This window comes from Haliotis rubra, unplaced genomic scaffold (genome assembly GCF_003918875.1).
Source record: "Haliotis rubra isolate DU_JTF1 unplaced genomic scaffold, ASM391887v1 Scf749, whole genome shotgun sequence".
In the NCBI taxonomy this organism is placed as follows: Eukaryota; Metazoa; Mollusca; class Gastropoda; order Lepetellida; family Haliotidae; genus Haliotis; species Haliotis rubra.
The window spans coordinates 359,594-379,520 of NW_025767467.1; the positions used below are offsets into that span (position 1 = coordinate 359,594).

Sequence of the window (19,927 nt, forward strand, 5' to 3'; positions counted from 1 at the left end):
AAGATTTTAGATGTTGTATGATAAAAGCGAATAAATGCTGATCGAAAGACGTGAAGTTGTATGAATATACTTCTTCAACATTTTACTGAATTATTATCATTGAAATTTTGGAAATATGCTAGACTAGACTTGTAAATATATGAAACTACATAAATGTATACCGCTAAACAGTATATGAAACAAGATAGACTTTCACTGCTGGTCAGTGTATGAAACAAGATAGACTTTCACTGCTAAACAGTATATGAAAAAAGATAGACTTTCACTGCTGGTCAGTGTATGAAACAAGATAGACTTTCACTGCTGGTCAGTGTATGAAACAAGATAGACTTTCACTGCTGGTCAGTATATGAAACAAAATAGACTTTCACTGCTGGTCAGTATATGAAACAAGATAGATTTTCACTGCTGGTCAGTATATGAAACAAGATAGACTTTCACTGCTGGTCAGTATATGAAACAAGATAGACTTGGTCAGAGTATGAAACAAGATAGACTTTCACTGCTGGTCAGTATATGAAACAAGATAGACTTTCACTGCTGGTCAGTATATGAAACAAGATAGACTTTCACTGCTGGTCAGTATATGAAACAAGATAGACGGTCTATGAGACTTTCACTTTGCTGGTCAGTATATGAAACAAGATAGACTTTCAATGCTGGTCAGTGGTCAGTATATGAAACAAGATAGACTTTCACTGCTGGTCAGTATATGAAACAAGATAGACTTTCAATGCTGGTCAGTATATGAAACAAGATATACTTTCACTGCTGGTCAGTATATGAAACAAGATAGACTTTCACTGCTGGTCAGTATATGAAACAAGATAGACTTTCACTGCTGGTCAGTATATGAAACAAGATAGACTTTCACTGCTGGTCAGTATATGAAACAAGATAGACTTTCACTGCTGGTCAGTATATGAAACAAGATAGACTTGGTCAGAGTATGAAACAAGATAGACTTTCACTGCTGGTCAGTATATGAAACAAGATAGACTTTCAATGCTGGTCAGTATATATACTCTCACTGCTGGTCAGTATATGAAACAAGATAGACTTTCACTGCTGGTCAGTATATGAAACAAGATAGACTTTCAAGATGAGACTTTCACTGCTGGTCAGTGGTCAGTATATGAAACAAGATAGACTTTCACTGCTGGTCAGTATATGAAACAAGATAGACTTTCACTGCTGGTCAGTATATGAAACAAGATAGACTTGGTCAGAGTATGAAACAAGATAGACTTTCACTGCTGGTCAGTATATGAAACAAGATAGACTTTCACTGCTGGTCAGTATATGAAACAAGATAGACTTTCACTGCTGGTCAGTATATGAAACAAGATAGACTTTCACTGCTGGTCAGTATATGAAACAAGATAGACTTTCACTGCTGGTCAGTATATGAAACAAGATAGACTTTCACTGCTGGTCAGTATATGAAACAAGATAGACTTTCACTGCTGGTCAGTATATGAAACAAGATAGACTTTCACTACTGGTCAGTATATGAAACAAGATAGACTTTCACTGCTGGTCAGTATATGAAACAAGATAGACTTTCACTGCTGGTCAGTATATGAAACAAGATAGACTTTCACTGCTGGTTAGAATGGGAACCAAAATGCACTTATACAGCTTGTCAGTCTATATGTAATGGGTCGTATATATTCAGGTAACAAGTATCTAACACTTATGATTATCTATCAGGACATGTACATACTTCAAAGGTTTATATTATTGCTATACATATGGCAATTCATAAACACAAACTTCTTTTGGGGGGAAATGCGACAATTTATCAATGTGAACAAAATGCATTACATATCACTTTAGAGGAGACTAATCGCACCCTTTCGCCAAAACTCGTTAATACGCAGATAAAATACCAGACAATATAAACTTGCATGACAACCCGTTAAATCCAAATCTTAAGACAAAACAGAAATGTTCCACCACACCCGTACAAGGCTGAGGTTATATTTGAAAAATAAACACAATACAAAAGACACCAAATTAAAGATACAATGTCGACAGAGACCCACAGCAAAAAACTAATTCTTTATAAACAAATATCAAGTGTATGCAGTGCCGTTTCTAGGCTACTAATTTCACACACAATGGGGAAGATAAAGAAAGCAGCTCTGGGACAAAGTGCAACGCGGTTCCAACAAAAACAACTTCACCTTTGAACAGGTTTTGAAGTAGTAACAGAGAATTGTTGCTCCTAAAGATCGGATGGAAATTGGACATTATGAAATCGTTATTTACATTGCTGTTACGATGCAGGAGGCAAATAAAGTTCAAAGCAACTTTAATCAAGCGGAGTTGTGCGAACTTCAAGAATGCGGTGTATAACAGGGATCCCAGAACTCACGTGTAGTATGTAAACGGAAGTGACGTCAGAGGGTTCGGAGGTCAAGCTAATTTGGGTGTTTGTTATTCGAAGCTGAGCAAATATTTCTTTATCTGTGAATGAATACCAACATTAGCTCTTAAAGGTTTGTAGAATTAATTCAATTATCATTATCAAAAATGACCCCTTACCATTGTATGTAAAGTTATTCTTGTCAGTACGCCGTACTTTAACTACACGTTTTCTTTCAGTTTTTATGTAAAATGCAGTTACATTAAGTCAATCGAATCTCCAATTTTGACGTTTGTTCCCCGGACTGTTTCAAATGTTCTCGACAATAATGGCTTCTTACTCCAATTTTTTAATATTTTGCCTGATCCCTGTAAGTGCACGTATACCACTCACAAGAAGTTAAACAACAACTACATTTTCATATAAGTACAGTTAAGTAAACCCGAGTTTTTGTTAAGTGCCTATAGTTAATCGGGCAGAACCATGTCTGATAAACAATATAGTCACATGGAAACAACAGGTATACTTTAACCTTTTTTAGTAGTATATATTGAGAACTGAAATCGACTAATGGCAATCCTTTAAGCGAGCGTCTGATCTTTGCCTCAAAGATTTTAAAGGTGCACCTCAGACGAATGGAATGATGTATTGTCATTATTCGAAACTGTCAATTTACAAAATGAACAACCACATATGGCTATATTGATATATGCTTTTACAATATACTAAATTATCCCATTACATTTAAACATCAAAAGAAAGAACACACAGCGTATGTTCAGAATGCAGATTACAGTGGGATGAATCTTTAACACAACAGTGTGGTGGCCTGGCTACGTTGTTTTCAAATATAGTGAGCGGTTATAGATTAACATAGATTTAATCTCGAGTCCGAACGAGCGCCAAACAGAAAGCCCTCTGTTACCCTAGAACAGGTAATAACATCCAGCCTCACCTGTGAAACATGATGTTTGATCTGTAGATTACATCCATGATCAGGGTCTCGTAACTCATTTTAATTTGCTGAATTGATGCATAAGATGGTGAGTGTATTATGTGCACGTTGCAGGGACGTCTCCATCTTCATTAGGTTGACGATCCTAAAAGTTTAGGCCCTCGCAAATTGAGGTTCGTCAGTGAGTATTTGTACTTGTCAGACAGGTAGTGCTGTATTTTCTAATGTTAATATATTTTATGACAAGCGAGCTGAATTTTAGAATGGGTGTTAGGAATTGCAGCTAAGCCGTCAGTGCGTGAAACGGTTCCCTGATGAAAAAGCTACATGCGTTATGTTAAGTGCATTCTCGGCGTTTACGAGTTCGACTCGGCGCAGAAGGTACAGGCGGTGATAAAAACACTTATTCTATTATAGTGCTGTGTTCCGCCATGATGTGTGTGCTTTTTATATGTTAACGTGTTTCACTAAATGATGAAAGAGACATCCGACAGTTGAAAGTAATATTCGAGAAAACAAAACGATGCACTTGTCTAACATTTTATTAAGAGATATGTAACACCTTGTTTTTTGCAAGTACATAATTGTTAGGAAACAATTGTCAGATACCTTTTTATAATAATGTTTTAAGAGAAACTATTTTTTTATTCTCCGATTTCATTGAAGCAGCGTGATACCGGTTGATAGTGTTTATAAAACAGTCGTATAACAACTTCACTTTAAAAGCGACAGCAGGGAAGGTATTTATCTCCTGACAGACAATACAATAAGATGCTCCGATAGTTTCGTTACGCAACCTTCTATGTTAATTAATATCCTTCCCGTCGCTCGACTTAACTACACCGCAATTGATCAACGTGAATATGTTGTGTTTTTCAGTTCATGTAAATCTGCATTTTTATGGAGAAAATATGCATCCCAAATATTTTCAAATAAACAACATATAGAATGAGACCCATGTACTGTACATACAGACTATACTGAAGAACAAGCTGCCATTCTATCGACAATATTCACACACATGTACTGCTAATCCTCGAATTATGCAAAATAATAGGCTAATGGTTGTTAGTAGCCCGGAGAGCTGCTTGGAGTTCACACAGCTCAGCACGCAGCTTGGACTATTATGAAATAATGAGTAAATTATGCTAATATATATTACCCACATAATGGCAATGTATTCTACATGAACGCGTACATGGTCCAGTGATAGGAAGCTGAGAGTGCAAGGAGTTTCTCACAAGACTCGCCCACAGCAGAGATGACAAGTTGTTGGAACTATATTAATAGGGCTTCTCCAACGTTACCTGCATGTACCTGGTACTACGTCGATACACGACCGAAGTATCGATTTGAACATTTCGCCATGCCCAGCTACTGAATAGGACGGACGTATACACGGGTTTCTTACCGTAGATATATATGCTTCAACCCATAAAGATATACATAAATCATTAAAAATTAATAACATATTTTTATTTGTTTCTTAGACACCTAAATGAAATGTTTACAGGCATTTAGATAGTACATATACTTGTATTGTATATTCAATATAACATTACACATACTACTTATTTCGCATCAGTGCATGTGCGGGCAGCTTAAGTTCGATTTTACCTATAATCAATCAGTGAATGTACCGTGAATGTATGGCTGAAGCGAGGTTCGTCGTTGTAAAGTTTAATTATTCCGCCTTAAACACGACGTTGACAGTAAACAAACCGACAACCACGTTCCCGAGAGCTAGCTAGTGGAGGTAGGGATACACCGACACCTGTCGGAACACACATCAACAAAGACCTACCTTGTTGGGAGCATAGGGACCACTATCTTCCCCTAGCATGTGACGTACAGTCGGTATGTTTCATCTGTGCTGACACGCTGTGTGAAATTGGTACAATTAGCAGTACGCCGATAGCTCAATATGATGGGCGAGTGAAGCCACACGTTGCGGACAGCCCTACGATAATCTGTCGTGCAAAGCGTCGCAAGCTGGCGAGAAATATCACACTTCGCTCAGCACCTTTTGTGTGAAAGTATTGCCCTGCCTCTGATAACTGAATTTACCTAGTGGTTTATCGTAGGCGCTACATTGTTGCAGACTTCGACGGGCTAATAAATTATGCAAGGGTCTCGTTCAACCAGGAGGGACGGCAATTGTAGAAATCCACTTGATATACCCGGCTACATTTCTTTCAACCACTCTCAACATTCCGTCAGTTTCTTTCAATTCATGGCGACCCCAAACCGCCAACAAAAGCAGCAGTACGAGCTTGATAACGAAAGAGAAAAGCTCGGAAAGAAAAGTAAGGGCAATTCGAAAAGAATATAAGTGCATTGAATAAAGGCTGGCCCCCCGCTGACAGGCTCATGAGAGGAGTTTCGCTCATGGCTGACCACTCCAGCTGATAGAAGCGGGAGAAGTTGTCAATACTCGGAGTGAAATCAATGCTTGAGCTGTTTCCATTGAATGGCAGGGCCCTGGGTGCGGACAAAGGTATAAATGTTGAATTCTGAAGGGTTTAGGAGGAAATCTGTTGGAACGACCGAAAAGAAAGGACTTTAGAAAGTTCAGAAGATCCAGCTGCCCTACAAGTGTCCGGACCAAATTTTCCCGCCATATTTTAGAAAGCAGACGATACCAGCATCTGATTTATGCATGACAACAATGCTGTTTGTCGATGCAAGTGAAAATGTCAAACCTTTTTGCTGTAAATGTTGCAATGTGTGATTCAGCCCAAATTGATTTATTTGAGCTACCAACAGCAAGACTAGCTGTTATGGCACAAACGAGTTTCCACGACTAATGGTCCGAACAGAAGCTCGCCATTTAAAGCCAGGGCATGTGAACCAGTTTCTGCAAATACCGATAGTGCTAAAATCAGTTGTTATATCAAATGTATTGGAATGCAACTACGGCAATAATGATTACTTGGCTTTGTTTTGATCGCTGTAGATCGAATGACACAAAAACACAACACGACCCCATCTAAATGCTGCCATAAAAATCAAGCTGTCTCTACACCTATACATTTGTAGGCTAGTTGATTCCAGAGTATACTCTAACAATATGAAACGCAACGGGATCCTGCTATTTGTACGATGTTGGTAATGGCGGGTAGATTTTGAAGATAGTAGATGTAGCAGACCTGTCCATAGCCACGTGATAGTCGACAGCCTGCAGGGTCCCGTTTCACAAAACTCTCGTAGCGCTACGACTATCGTAAGTCAATGTTACAGTATAGGAGGTAGGAATGTTACGAGGAAAGTTACGAGATCTTAGCCTTACGAGAGCTTTGTGAAACGGGGCCCAGGTTGGAATCTCGGTATTGTTGTGGTGTGAAAGTCCTGGCCGTACTGGTGATGTGAAAGTCTTGGCCGTACTTGTGATGTGAAAGTCCTGGCCGTACTGGTGGTGTGAAAGTCCTGGCCGTACTTGTGATGTGAAAGTCCTGGCCGTACTGGTGATGTGAAAGTCCTGGCCGTACTGGTGATGTGAAAGTCCTGCCCGTACTGGTGATGTGAAAGTCCTGGCCGTACTGGTGATGTGAAAGTCCTGGCCGTACTTGTGATGTGAAAGTCCTGGCCGTACTGGTGATGTGAAAGTCCTGGCCGTACTGGTGATGTGAAAGTCCTGGCCGTACTTGGTGATGTGAAAGTCCTGCCCGTACTGGCGATGTGAAAGTCCTGGCCGTACTGGTGATGTGAAAGTCCTGGCCGTACTGGTGATGTGAAAGTCCTGGCCGTACTGGTGATCTTAAAGTCTTGGCCGTACTGGTGATGTGAAAGTCCTGGCCGTACTGGTGATGTTAAAGCCCTGGTCGTACTGGTGATGTGAAAGTCCTGCCCGTACTGGTGATGTGAAAGTCCTGGCCGTACTGGTGATGTTAAAGCCCTGGTCGTACTGGTGGCGTGAAAGCCCTGGCCGTATTAGTGATGGGGAAGTCCTGCCCGTACTGGTGATGTGAAAGTCCTGCCCGAACTGGTGATGTGAAAGTCCTGGCCGTACTGGTGATGTTAAAGTCCTGGTCGTACTGGTGGCGTGAAAGCCCTGGCCGTATTAGTGATGGGGAAGTCCTGCCCGTACTGGTGGTGTGAAAGTCCTGGCCGTACTGGTGATGTGAAAGTCCTGGCCGTACTGGTGATGTGAAAGTCCTGGCCGTATTGGTGATGTGAAAGTCTTGGCCGTACTGGTGATGTGAAAGTCTCAGTCGTACTGGTGATGTGAAAGTCTCAGTCGTACTGGTGATGTGAAAGTCTCAGTCGTACTGGTGATGTGAAAGTCTCAGTCGTACTGGTGGTGTGAAAGTCCCAGTCGTACTGGTGGTGTGAAAGTCCTGGCCGTACTGGTGGTGTGAAAGTCCTGGTCGTACTGGTGATGTGAAAGTCCTGCCCGTACTGGTGGTGTGAAAGTCCCAGTCGTACTGGTGGTGTGAAAGTCCCAGTCGTACTGGTGGTGTGAAAGTCCTGGCCGTACTGGTGGTGTGAAAGTCCTGGTCGTACTGGTGGTGTGAAAGTCCTGCCCGTACTGGTGGTGTGAAAGTCCCAGTCGTACTGGTGGTGTGAAAGTCCTGGCCGTACTGGTGATGTGAAAGTCCTGGTCGTACTGGTGGTGTGAAAGTCCTGCCCGTACTGGTGGTGTGAAAGTCCTGCCCGTACTGGTGGTGTGAAAGTCTCAGTCGTACTGGTGATGTGAAAGTCCCAGTCGTACTGGTGGTGTGAAAGTCCTGGTCGTACTGGTGGTGTGAAAGTCCTGGTCGTACTGGTGGTGTGAAAGTCCTGCCCGTACTGGTGGTGTGAAAGTCCCAGTCGTACTGGTGGTGTGAAAGTCCTGGCCGTACTGGTGATGTGAAAGTCCTGGTCGTACTGGTGGTGTGAAAGTCCTGGTCGTACTGGTGGTGTGAAAGTCCTGCCCGTACTGGTGGTGTGAAAGTCTCAGTCGTACTGGTGATGTGAAAGTCCCAGTCGTACTGGTGGTGTGAAAGTCCTGGCCGTACTGGTGGTGTGAAAGTCCTGGTCGTACTGGTGGTGTGAAAGTCCTGCCCGTACTGGTGGTGTGAAAGTCCTGGTCGTACTGGTGATGTGAAAGTCCTGGCCGTACTGGTGATGTGAAAGTCCTGGTCGTACTGGTGATGTGAAAGTCCCAGTCGTACTGGTGATGTGAAAGTCCTGGCCGTACTGGTGATGTGAAAGTCCTGGCCGTACTGGTGATGTGAAAGTCCTGGTCGTACTGGTGATGTGAAAGTCCTGGTCGTACTGGTGATGTGAAAGTCCTGGCCGTACTGGTGATGTGAAAGTCCTGGTCGTACTGGTGATGTGAAAGTCCTGGCCGTACTGGTGATGTGAAAGTCCTGGCCGTACTGGTGATGTGAAAGTCCTGGCCGTACTGGTGATGTGAAAGTCCTGGCCGTACTGGTGATGTGAAAGTCCTGGTCGTACTGGTGATGTGAAAGTCCTGGCCCGTACTGGTGATGTGAAAGTCCTGGCCGTACTGGTGATGTGAAAGTCCTGGTCGTACTGGTGATGCGGAAAGTCCTGGCCGTACTGGTGATGTGAAAGTCCTGGCCGTACTGGTGATGTGAAAGTCCTGGCCGTACTGGTGATGTGAAAGTCCTGGCCGTACTGGTGATGTTAAAGTCCTGGCCGTACTGGTGATGTGAAAGTCCTGGCCGTACTGGTGATGTGAAAGTCCTGGCCGTACTGGTGATGTTAAAGCCCTGGTCGTACTGGTGGCGTGAAAGCCCTGGCCGTATTAGTGATGGGGAAGTCCTGCCCGTAGTGGTGGTGTGAAAGTCCTGCCCGTACTGGTGGTGTGAAAGTCCCAGTCGTACTGGTGGTGTGAAAGTCCTGGCCGTACTGGTGATGTGAAAGTCCTGGCCGTACTGGTGATGTGAAAGTCCCAGTCGTACTGGTGGTGTGAAAGTCCTGGCCGTACTGGTGGTGTGAAAGTCCTGGCCGTACTGGTGATGTGAAAGTCCTGGTCGTACTGGTGATGTGAAAGTCCTGGTCGTACTGGTGATGTGAAAGTCCTGGCCGTACTGGTGATGTGAAAGTGCTGGTCGTACTGGTGATGTGAAAGTCCTGGCCGTACTGGTGATGTGAAAGTCCTGGTCGTACTGGTGATGTGAAAGTCCCTGGCCGTACTGGTGATGTGAAAGTCCTGGCCGTACTGGTGGTGTGAAAGTCCTGGTCGTACTGGTGATGTGAAAGTCCTGGCCGTACTGGTGATGTGAAAGTCCTGGCCGTACTGGTGATGTGAAAGTCCTGGCCGTACTGGTGATGTGAAAGTCCTGGTCGTACTGGTGATGTGAAAGTGCTGGCCGTACTGGTGATGTGAAAGTCCTGGCCGTACTGGTGATGTGAAAGTCCTGGCCGTACTTGGTGATGTGAAAGTCCTGGCCCGTACTGGTGATGTGAAAGTCCTGGTCGTACTGGTGATGTGAAAGTCCTGGTCGTACTGGTGATGTGAAAGTCCTGGCCGTCGTACTGGTGATGTGAAAGTCCTGGTCGTACTGGTGATGTGAAAGTCCTGGCCGTACTGGTGATGTGAAAGTCCTGGTCGTACTGGTGATGTGAAAGTGCTGGTCGTACTGGTGATGTGAAAGTCCTGGCCGTACTGGTGGTGTGAAAGTCCTGGCCGTACTGGTGATGTGAAAGTCCTGGTCGTACTGGTGATGTGAAAGTCCTGGTCGTACTGGTGATGTGAAAGTCCTGGTCGTACTGGTGATGTGAAAGTGCTGGTCGTACTGGTGATGTGAAAGTCCTGGTCGTACTGGTGATGTGAAAGTGCTGGTCGTACTGGTGATGTGAAAGTCCTGGCCGTACTGGTGATGTGAAAGTCCTGGCCGTACTGGTGATGTGAAAGTGCTGGTCGTACTGGTGATGTGAAAGTGCTGGTCGTACTGGTGATGTGAAAGTCCTGGCCGTACTGGTGATGTGAAAGTCCCAGTCGTACTGGTGGTGTGAAAGGTGGCGTGAAACCTTACTACCCTTCCACTGTACCGCCGACAACAGGGCGACTGGGACTTGGCACTGATGTAGGTGTCTATACAACATGTGATGGTAACACATTCATCTGGTTGTAGGTGTCTCTACACATGTCATCGTATCCCAGCTGCGTAGTCGATGCTCATGCTGGTGATCACTGGATTGTTTGGTCCAGACTTGATTATTTACAAACCGGCGCCATCGAGCTGGGTATTACTGAGAGCGACGTAAACAACAAACAAACTATACAGCGCGTGATGCTAACACAGACATCTGCTTCTTGGCATCTATACAGCACGCGGTGCTAATGTATTGCAGATTAATGTATGCGTTTTAGAAATAATTTAGTGTACAATTATAAACAACCTCATTATAGATAATTTACACTGATACGATGAATCTCTTCACGCCGAGAGGCATCCTATCGTCGTTGCAATATGATTTCAATTAGATTGAATAATTATACAGTATTAAAACACTCTATTATTTTTTCCGTGTCTTTTTATTTCATAACAACTTTCATCAAACACAAATGAGCACACACTGTTTTTGCTGTGGTAAGAAACGGATACATGATGAAATTATATTGACGAAACGTATACATTATACAGCGCACGATGTTTCTCGACAGCCTAATGATGATCTCGGTCATTATACCCCAGCCCGACAACCAGGTGGAGTCAATTGATATGTGATAAAGTATGTTGAGTTTAATACCGGACACAAGTGTCACCTATCCATGTTTGGAATGTCATGTAACAAACAGACCTAATTAGCGACACGACAGAGCGTGTTCTGTGGCGGACACTCGGAACACTGTGCCCTTGCTGAAACAAGAGACAACTAGACGGAAAAACCCGACACACTGCGCTGACGATCGGATGCCGGTGTCACTGTCTTCGCTGTACCCGTAACGAGCCACGTAATCGAAAACTTCCATGGACAATACGTCGGAATGTCAATAAATCCTGTACGTAACGTAATCGCCAACTGTTTATCAGACATACTGGTCGATAAAATGCTTGCGTGACATGATACGGGGTCCTATATCCATGGGGTGTCATACGCTGTCCACCTGTGTTCGGCTGTTGTGACAGCCATGTCAGAATGAGATAACACTGTTTAAACTACCCGTATACACAGAAATAAGTCTCCTTCTAGATCCAGATTACAACATGCTTCCCTGATCGATGTTTTCGTCATTAAAACCGCTATTTAACTGTATGATTGACTTTTGTAGCCATCATTGGAGTTTTATGACATAATTCTCCTCTTCCAGTCTTCTGGCACTTTCATGATAGTGTAGTCTGTAACGCTCTCTATTTAGAAATATGGAGGAGACGATAAGTGCACAATGTCACGACAGGGGTTCCCCAGTCCGTGCAGCATCACCACGCCTCACTTCAAGACAAGCACCTTGTTTCCCATGCTTCTCCAGAGATCTACACTGAGGATTGGGTGTATACCGTGTGTGATCTGCATGTATATCATCGTGAAGCGTTGCTCATGTCATCAAGCACTTGTTTGGCTGGTTGCGGCGTAAAATAACATTTAATTATCATTGTCACAATACCGCGGTGTCTGATTCATGATATGTCAGTGAAGACTCAACAAGACATCAAGGCCCTATTTTAATGAGATGTGACGAGCGAACGCTTTAACCACTTAGCTACCCACACCGCCCCGTGGCCTCCTTGAAGCGTACAAACCGTTGTTTTCATTCATTTGATAATAATTAATCGAGCACCTGTTAAACATTGAAAGGTCAAATGCTAACCTCAAACGAAACTGCCCCATGAAAATCAACTGGTTTAACCCTGTCAGACGCAGCAATATACCGGAAATACTATTCAAAATACTATAGTAAAGTATTCTACAATGTAGACAGAATGACGAATCTAATGTTAATATATCGGTGCTCAACCTCGCCCAAACCCAAGAGATTGTTCACAGTGCCAATCACACCTGTTCTCTCTCATGATGCGTCGTTCGGGGCTTGGCAAGGGGAGGGGTAACGCCGTTCTGTAACTCAGGTACATAACGGCACACGCACTGCCTCTCGCTGGGTGACACTGTTTCACAGATGGCGTAATGATACATTCCAACCGATCATCCCAGTGATGAGGCCGGACCACCCACTGAGAAATATATTGTTCGTGACGCGAGACAAACTAGCGCGTGCAGTGTGCTCGTGTGATAATGTGGAAGCTGGTTGCATCGAACATCCGGGCTATCGTGACCTTAGATAGCCCCTGATGATGATTGGGGTCAGGGCGGACCCTATCTGCCATCTTATCGGACGGGTATCGGAATAGTGTCAGTGAAATCGAAAACAGATTGCTTCTTGATTTTGACATGTCTGGTTGTATGTTTTCTGTAGATTCTCAAAGTGGTTTCGAGTGCATTCGTCATACTGTACTCCAGCGCAATTAGCAGGCATGTCTACATGGATCGTGGATCGTGCAATAACACTGACGTGTGGTCACGTGTGGTGAGCGGGTCAGACTTCCTCATCCAATACAGAGCTGGCCACAGTATCTGATAACTTTAACTAACTCGTGTGTGATGCAAATATAAGAGATACTAAGAGTCCATAACAAACATTGTATTTCCTTGCAAAATCTGTAATCTGGTAAAACTTGTCATGTTGTCTAATGGCCTGTGACACGCCAGCTGTAGACAAGACAGTGCCGTGATGGTGAGGTAAGGTGAGGTGAAATTGGGTTTAACGTCGCGCTTGAGAATATTGCGCTCATATGACGACGTGCATGCGTGTGTATGTGTATGTGCGGCTGCTTGTACTAGCCCAGACTTAAGCTGGTTTTATAGTGCTAGCCCACTGAGATACCATGACGCAGTGAAGCATGAATACCCCACTCAGACACATTATACTGACTCCGAGCCGACAAGTCCTTGTTGTACCAATTAATGCCGAGCGCCAGGCAGGGACCAACAAGTACCATATTTTAACGTCTTTTGGTATGACGCGGTTGGGGATCGAATCCGCGACCTTGAAGCGCGAAGACACGGTTTATTACATAACTTGATTTTCACGTGTTCTCAGCGATTTACACGGGTTATGTCCATCAGTGAAGCTTGTGACAGCTGCATCTGGGTTGTGTGGAGTGCGCGTCTTCGTCAGGGCAACTGGAGACAGTATCCCAGTCAATGTGCTGACGGTAGCCAACCACGTCTGGCACCAGGGACCTAAAACAAGTACCTAGTGAACGAGTAAAGGACACACAGTAGGGAGATGAAACATGTAGTGCTGGACCACACAAACCGCTGATTGATAGTAGGAACAACGATCAACATTGTCGGGTGCACACCAGTTAGCCAGATCGCACATCGTAATCATCTCATCCCCATAGTATGAGCAACGATCAACACTGTCGGGTGCAGAACAGTTAGCCAGATCGCACATCGTAATTATCTCATCCCCATTTAACCCAAACTTGTCAACATAGGTGAAGATCCAAGCTGGAACAGGTCGTCAACAACCCATGTGTTGAAAGATGCGAGTGAGGAGATCGGGTTCTCAGCCTAGCTGATCTCGTTTTCTTTGCGTAGATCGATGTTCGTGTCAATTAATGGACTGTCTGGTCCAGAACTCATCATCTACATCACATATTGCTGGGCTACTGCCGAGTGCACCGGCATATACCTGCACCGGAACTGATCATCTACATCACATATTGCTGGGCTACTGCCGAATGCACCGGCATATACCTGCATCGGAACTGATCATCTACATCACATATTTCTGGGCTACTGCCGAGTACACCGACATATACCTGCACCGGAACTGATCATCTACATCACATATTTCTAGGCTACTGCCGAGTGCACCGGCATATACCTGCATCGGAACTGATCATCTACATCACATATTGCTGGGCTACTGCCGAGTGCACCGGCATATACCTGCACCGGAACTGATCATCTACATCACATATTGCTGGGCTACTGCCGAGTGCACCGGCATATACCTGCACCGGAACTGATCATCTACATCACATATTGCTGGGCTACTGCCGAGTGCACCGGCATATACCTGAACCGGAACTGATCATCAACATCAGATATTGCTGGGCTACTGCCGAGTGCACCGGCATATACTTGGACCAGAACTGATCATCAACATCACATATTGCTGGGCTACTGCCGAGTGCACCGGCATATACCTGAACCGGAACTGATCATCTACATCACATATTGCTGGGCTACTGCCGAGTGCACCGGCATATACCTGCACCGGAACTGATCATCTACATCACATATTGCTGGGCTACTGCCGAGTGCACCGACATATACCTGCATCGGAACTGATCATCTACATCACATATTGCTGGGCTACTGCCGAGTGCACCGGCATATACCTGCACCGGAACTGATCATCTACATCACATATTGCTGGGCTACTGCCGAGTGCACCGGCATATACCTGCACCGGAACTGATCATCTACATCGCATATTGCTGGGCTACTGCCGAGTGCACCGGCATATACCTGCACCGAAACTGATCATCTACATCACATATTGCTGGGCTACTGCCGAGTGCACCGGCATATACCTGAACCGGAACTGATCATCTACATCACATATTGCTGGGCTACTGCCGTGCACCGGCATATACCTGCATCGGAACTGATCATCTACATCACATATTGCTGGGCTACTGCCGAGTGCACCGGCATATACCTGCACCGGAACTGATCATCTACATCACATATTGCTGGGCTACTGCCGAGTGCACCGGCATATACCTGCATCGGAACTGATCATCTACATCACATATTGCTGGGCTACTGCCGAGTGCACCGGCATATACCTGCACCGGAACTGATCATCTACATCACATATTGCTGGGCTACTGCCGAGTGCACCGGCATATACCTGCACCGGAACTGATCATCTACATCACATATTGCTGGGCTACTGCCGAGTGCACCGGCATATACCTGCACCGGAACTGATCATCTACATCACATATACCTGCACCGGAACTGATCATCTACATCACATATACCTGCGCCGGAATGCCCACTGGGACAACAAGAAACACTTTAAAGTTTAACAGCAGCAGTTTTACGTCACTTTGATTATGTAGCTGATCTTTGAGTCAACGCAATCTGGGAGTGAACCAGGATATGAGTGTATCTGTTGCCTCTTCTCGAACTCCGGTTAAATCGAAGTATCCCTTATGTCCCGAAAGCACGAGCTGACAGAAGCTCTCTGAAAGTGAGATAGGTTGGACTGAATCAGTGCACAGAGACAGCCGTCTAATTTGTGTAAACGGTGTGTGTGACGTTCTGTCGTCTCCTTTCTGTGTATATGTGGGATAGATTTGCTCTTGTATCACGTCGTACTAGGCAATAAACGAGGCATAACAAGGAGACCCTGTCTGGGTCAAGACTAGGCAAACCAGCGGTCGACAGCATGAGCAGTGGTTCACGTCGAAGGAACCTGTTTGTGGGCAATCCTAAAGGTCACATAGTGTAACCTCTGTGTGCCCCCCACACGACACGTGTGAGAGATTGTGATCAGAGCCCCGGGGGAAGTGCACAACAATTCCGAGACAGACTCAGGTTTGCTCAAGAATGTTTTTTGGATGACGGCTACATCTCTAATAAACGGATATTTGCATAGATATGTCCAGAGGATCAATCACTGTACTCAACAATGGATTTTGAAGTACACCGTAAGTGACGTTACACGCCGAGGGAAGACGTCACCGTGCTGGCAATACACTAAACAGCGCTTATCGCACTCGGTAAGTTCAGCACATCATGCACGTTCAAACCGAGCACACAGAGCCAACCAATCACACGTCACTTTCCAATCTCATGTCGGTATCCCTCCGCGCGGTAATCAATCTGATCTCCCAAGTGGCCGTGATTACTCAAATGCGATTATCTTCCGCGGAACTTTATTTCTCACTTGGGATAAGACCCGAAGCAGCCGATACACTCATTTACAAATAGCCTGTCAAAGAGCGCGTTGGGTATGATGTAGCTTCCAGCGACAACTTTATTACTTACAACCTGGGGATAATTGATGTCGATTTGAGGGTAGTACAGGTCAGACCGATGACAGCTTACAACTAAAGTGGCGAAATTTATTCATTAGATAGTTAGGAGGTGTCCTTGGACACAACCTGGCTTCGTTGACGGTTTAACATTAAAGGCAGTGCTGGCGAGGTTTGTGACCACATGGCAGTATATTGGGCACAAAAGTCGTGCTTATATGCAGAACTTTACACAAAGAAAACACAGAATTGCAGTCATGCACAAAGAGATATATTGTTTCATCTTAGGTAATACGCGAATTGGAATCAGTACGGATCTAAATTAGGGTTAAATTGGCGTTGAGCTTGTTAAATACATCGTATTACCAGCTATTAACTTGGATAGTTCAATGGTATCGCGCAGCTCTAGGGATCTGCTGGCGGTGGGTTCAGATCTCAACTTGGTTCAGATTATTGTTAGCTCCATGCCCGTTCTCCGAGGTACAATGCCTACTACGTTCACAGACATGCTGTTGGATGAAGCCTTTACTAATATCGGTAGTCTAGTGGACAGGGCACCCGCCCGGTCGGCATTCGATTCCCGGCCCCGTCCGACCAAAGACGACCTGGTTGTTCCTCTTCATGGAGCTAGACATTAAGACTGACTGACTGAGTTTGGTTTACGCCGCTTTTAGCAATATTCCAGCAACATCACGGCGGGGGACACCAGAAATGGGCTTCAACATTGTACCCATGTGGGGATTCGAACCCGGGTCTTCGGCGTGACGAGCCAACGCTTTAACCACTAGGCTACCCCACCTCCCCAGACATTAAGAGGACAGCGCAAAGAAAGGTCGGCAAGGAGTATGTACAGTACACAGTATGTCTGTCCAGCATGTGACTAGTACCGGCAACCACTACTCCCACCCTCAACACACACAGGTGCATGCACATACCTATGTTTGTACGAAGCTCTTGAACGCGATGCTAATCTATAGCCTCGCCTTATCACAATCACAAATCCAATAATAATCAACTTCTATATGCAGCGTCAACGGGAACATTCTCCACCATCTGCAGCAACAGACTGCATGTCAAATAGCACAGACTATCATATGGATGGACAAATGAAAATCAGTGATGACAGGTGCGCAAGTGCCGCAGCTACCTATCACGCACTACACCATAGACTAACAGATAGTTTCTGAAATGAACATAGTTTAGGGGGAAAAAAAACTGTTCATAAAAATAATCATAAAATGTAATGAAAAGGAGCCCTTCTTCATTTTCAGAAACTGAAACTGTGAAAATCTAGACTTGCCACATATTCTAGACTTGCATGGGCTTTCTTGGATATATTTGTTTCCAGGTCTGTATGACAGACAAAGTGCACCAGTAATTCAACCATTATAACGGCCGTCTCCAAACAGTCGAGTCTTCATCACACAAACAAGTTAGCTATCCGACGCCACACTTTTCTACAAATATGTACCTCACACTACACAATCCAACAGTTCTGTACCTCACACTACACAATCCAACAGTACCTTCAAACCAACATAGCACCTTGCTATAACGTTTATAATGGAGTATTGCATGACGTGTTGCATGACGTGTTGCATGACGTGTTGTTTGACGTGTTGCATGACGTGTTGTGTGATGTTGTGTGAGGTGTTGTGTGATGTTGTATGACGTCTTGTGTGATGTGTTACATGGCGTGTTGTGTGATATGTTGTGTTACGTGTTATGTGATGATGTGTGGCGTGTTCTGCGATATGTTGCATGACGTGTTGTGTGATGTTGTGTGACACGTTGTGTAATATGTTGTGTTACGTGTTGTGCGATATGTTGTGTGACGTGTTGTGTGACACGTGTAATATGTTGTGTTACGTGTTGTATGACGTGTTGTACGATATGTTGTGTGATGTTGTAGGACGTGTTGTGTGATGTTGTGCGACGTGTTGTATGCGTGTTGTGTGATATGTTGTGTGACGTGTTGTGCAATATGTTGTGTGACGTGTTGTGCGATATGTTGTATGACGTGTTGTGTGATATGTTGTGTGACGTGTTGTGCAATATGTTGTGTGACGTGTTGTGCGATATGTTGTGTGACGTGTTGTGTGACGTCTTGTTTCTATCCAGAACGTGTTATAGTGTATATTGTGGCTGAGCCGGCTGGCGACATCGCTGCGTGGTGGAGCGGGATAACGTCCATGCGGCCAGGCTGCAGCAGTTTCATCTGTACCTGGTGTACCTTCTTCTATGTGGCCAGATGGAGCTCAGTCTAACGATCATGGGTCGTTAGTGGCATCTATGTGAACTTTTGGTATATGAATGTCCAGTAAGGTTGGGCGTCTTCATGGGTTTCAAGTGTGCCCCCCTTCTTGCTGATCTGTTTCTTTGTGCATAATAAGGCTTGACTAAGTCACAATTATAGGAATAAGAAGGTTAACTTCAGTTCAAGAATGTTAAAACAGACAGCTCTCTTCCACAGATTTATCAACCTGGACTAGCAATAAGAGAGGCCAGAGAAACCGCCTCATCGTGTCATAGATCTATACATAAAATAGTGATGAAGACTCTCCAGCAGACTTTGGTAGAAGAGGGATGACTTCGCTTTTTCCAATAGTCTACCTTCCATTGATGTTAATCAATATCACATAAAGCTCCACCTTCACAACTTTGCTACCCTTCCTAAGAGGTTGCTCGACAAGACTTACATCATTCAAAACTTGCTGTCAGACACCTTTGACACTTCAGTGTCAAACATTATGTCCGATGCAAGCCTCTGCTTTACTTGCAATTGTTCCAGATGTTTTCAGTTAAACAATTGACTTGAGTTTGCATTGTGACGGACACCACTGGTACGGCAGGATACGATCATATTTTCGCGAATATTGTTACGTCACTATTTGAAAGTGACTATGCCCGTGATATAGTCAGAATTGGACCTAGTACTCTGCTTTGGGTAGATTTCTGATAATTATGGACATGTTTGTTTGTTTTTTATCACAATAACAGTTAATATGATTTTTTCAAAAATAGACACTAAAATGAACTCTTTGTCTTACATCTACGATATTGTCAGGGACTTGTAGCACTAGTGTGCCATGCTGTATTATTACGGAAGGATTGTAGTAGAACTTTTCTACGTGGCAATGTGACCGGACGTCAAGAGGACATCAGGGGGCACTTCATCGGATCAAACCGACGTGAGCAGATTTTAACGTTTGATAAGTGACAGTACAACTACAAGTTATACATACATATATATATATATGCTTGTCAAGCATGACAAACAGAGGAGCAGGCATCACTCAGTATTGTGTTGACACTTTATCCGATACTCGGAGATACGTTTATCTGTACATATATCAAGTTGCCTGAGAACGAACACCTGCGCTACATGAAACGCGGATCGCCAGCCGCAGCACGAACAACACGGAATCGTTCAATCAAATCAATTTAAACAGAGTACAAACTTTAATTGAAGGTGTAAAATCACAGGGAGGGGTTAATGCTGTTGGACAAAGTTGAATATTTCTCATTTGGTTTTGACATGATGATTTTTTTAATAAATGGCTTTGTGTTTAATGGTTTGTGAAA

At 44.4% G+C, this 19,927-nt stretch overlaps 1 protein-coding gene across 1 annotated transcript in view; it reads right to left on the reverse strand.

Annotated features, from left to right (window-relative positions):
* LOC124260033 (repulsive guidance molecule A-like) overlaps window positions 1–5,282 on the reverse strand; it is a 37,595-nt gene extending 32,313 nt beyond the window's left edge. The window contains exon 1 of the mRNA XM_046694278.1: window positions 5,131–5,282. Within this exon, the coding sequence (XP_046550234.1) occupies window positions 5,131–5,144 (14 nt within the window). The 5' untranslated portion in view covers window positions 5,145–5,282. The remainder of the gene's footprint in view (window positions 1–5,130) is intronic.
* Between the last annotated feature and the right edge of the window lie 14,645 nt (window positions 5,283–19,927).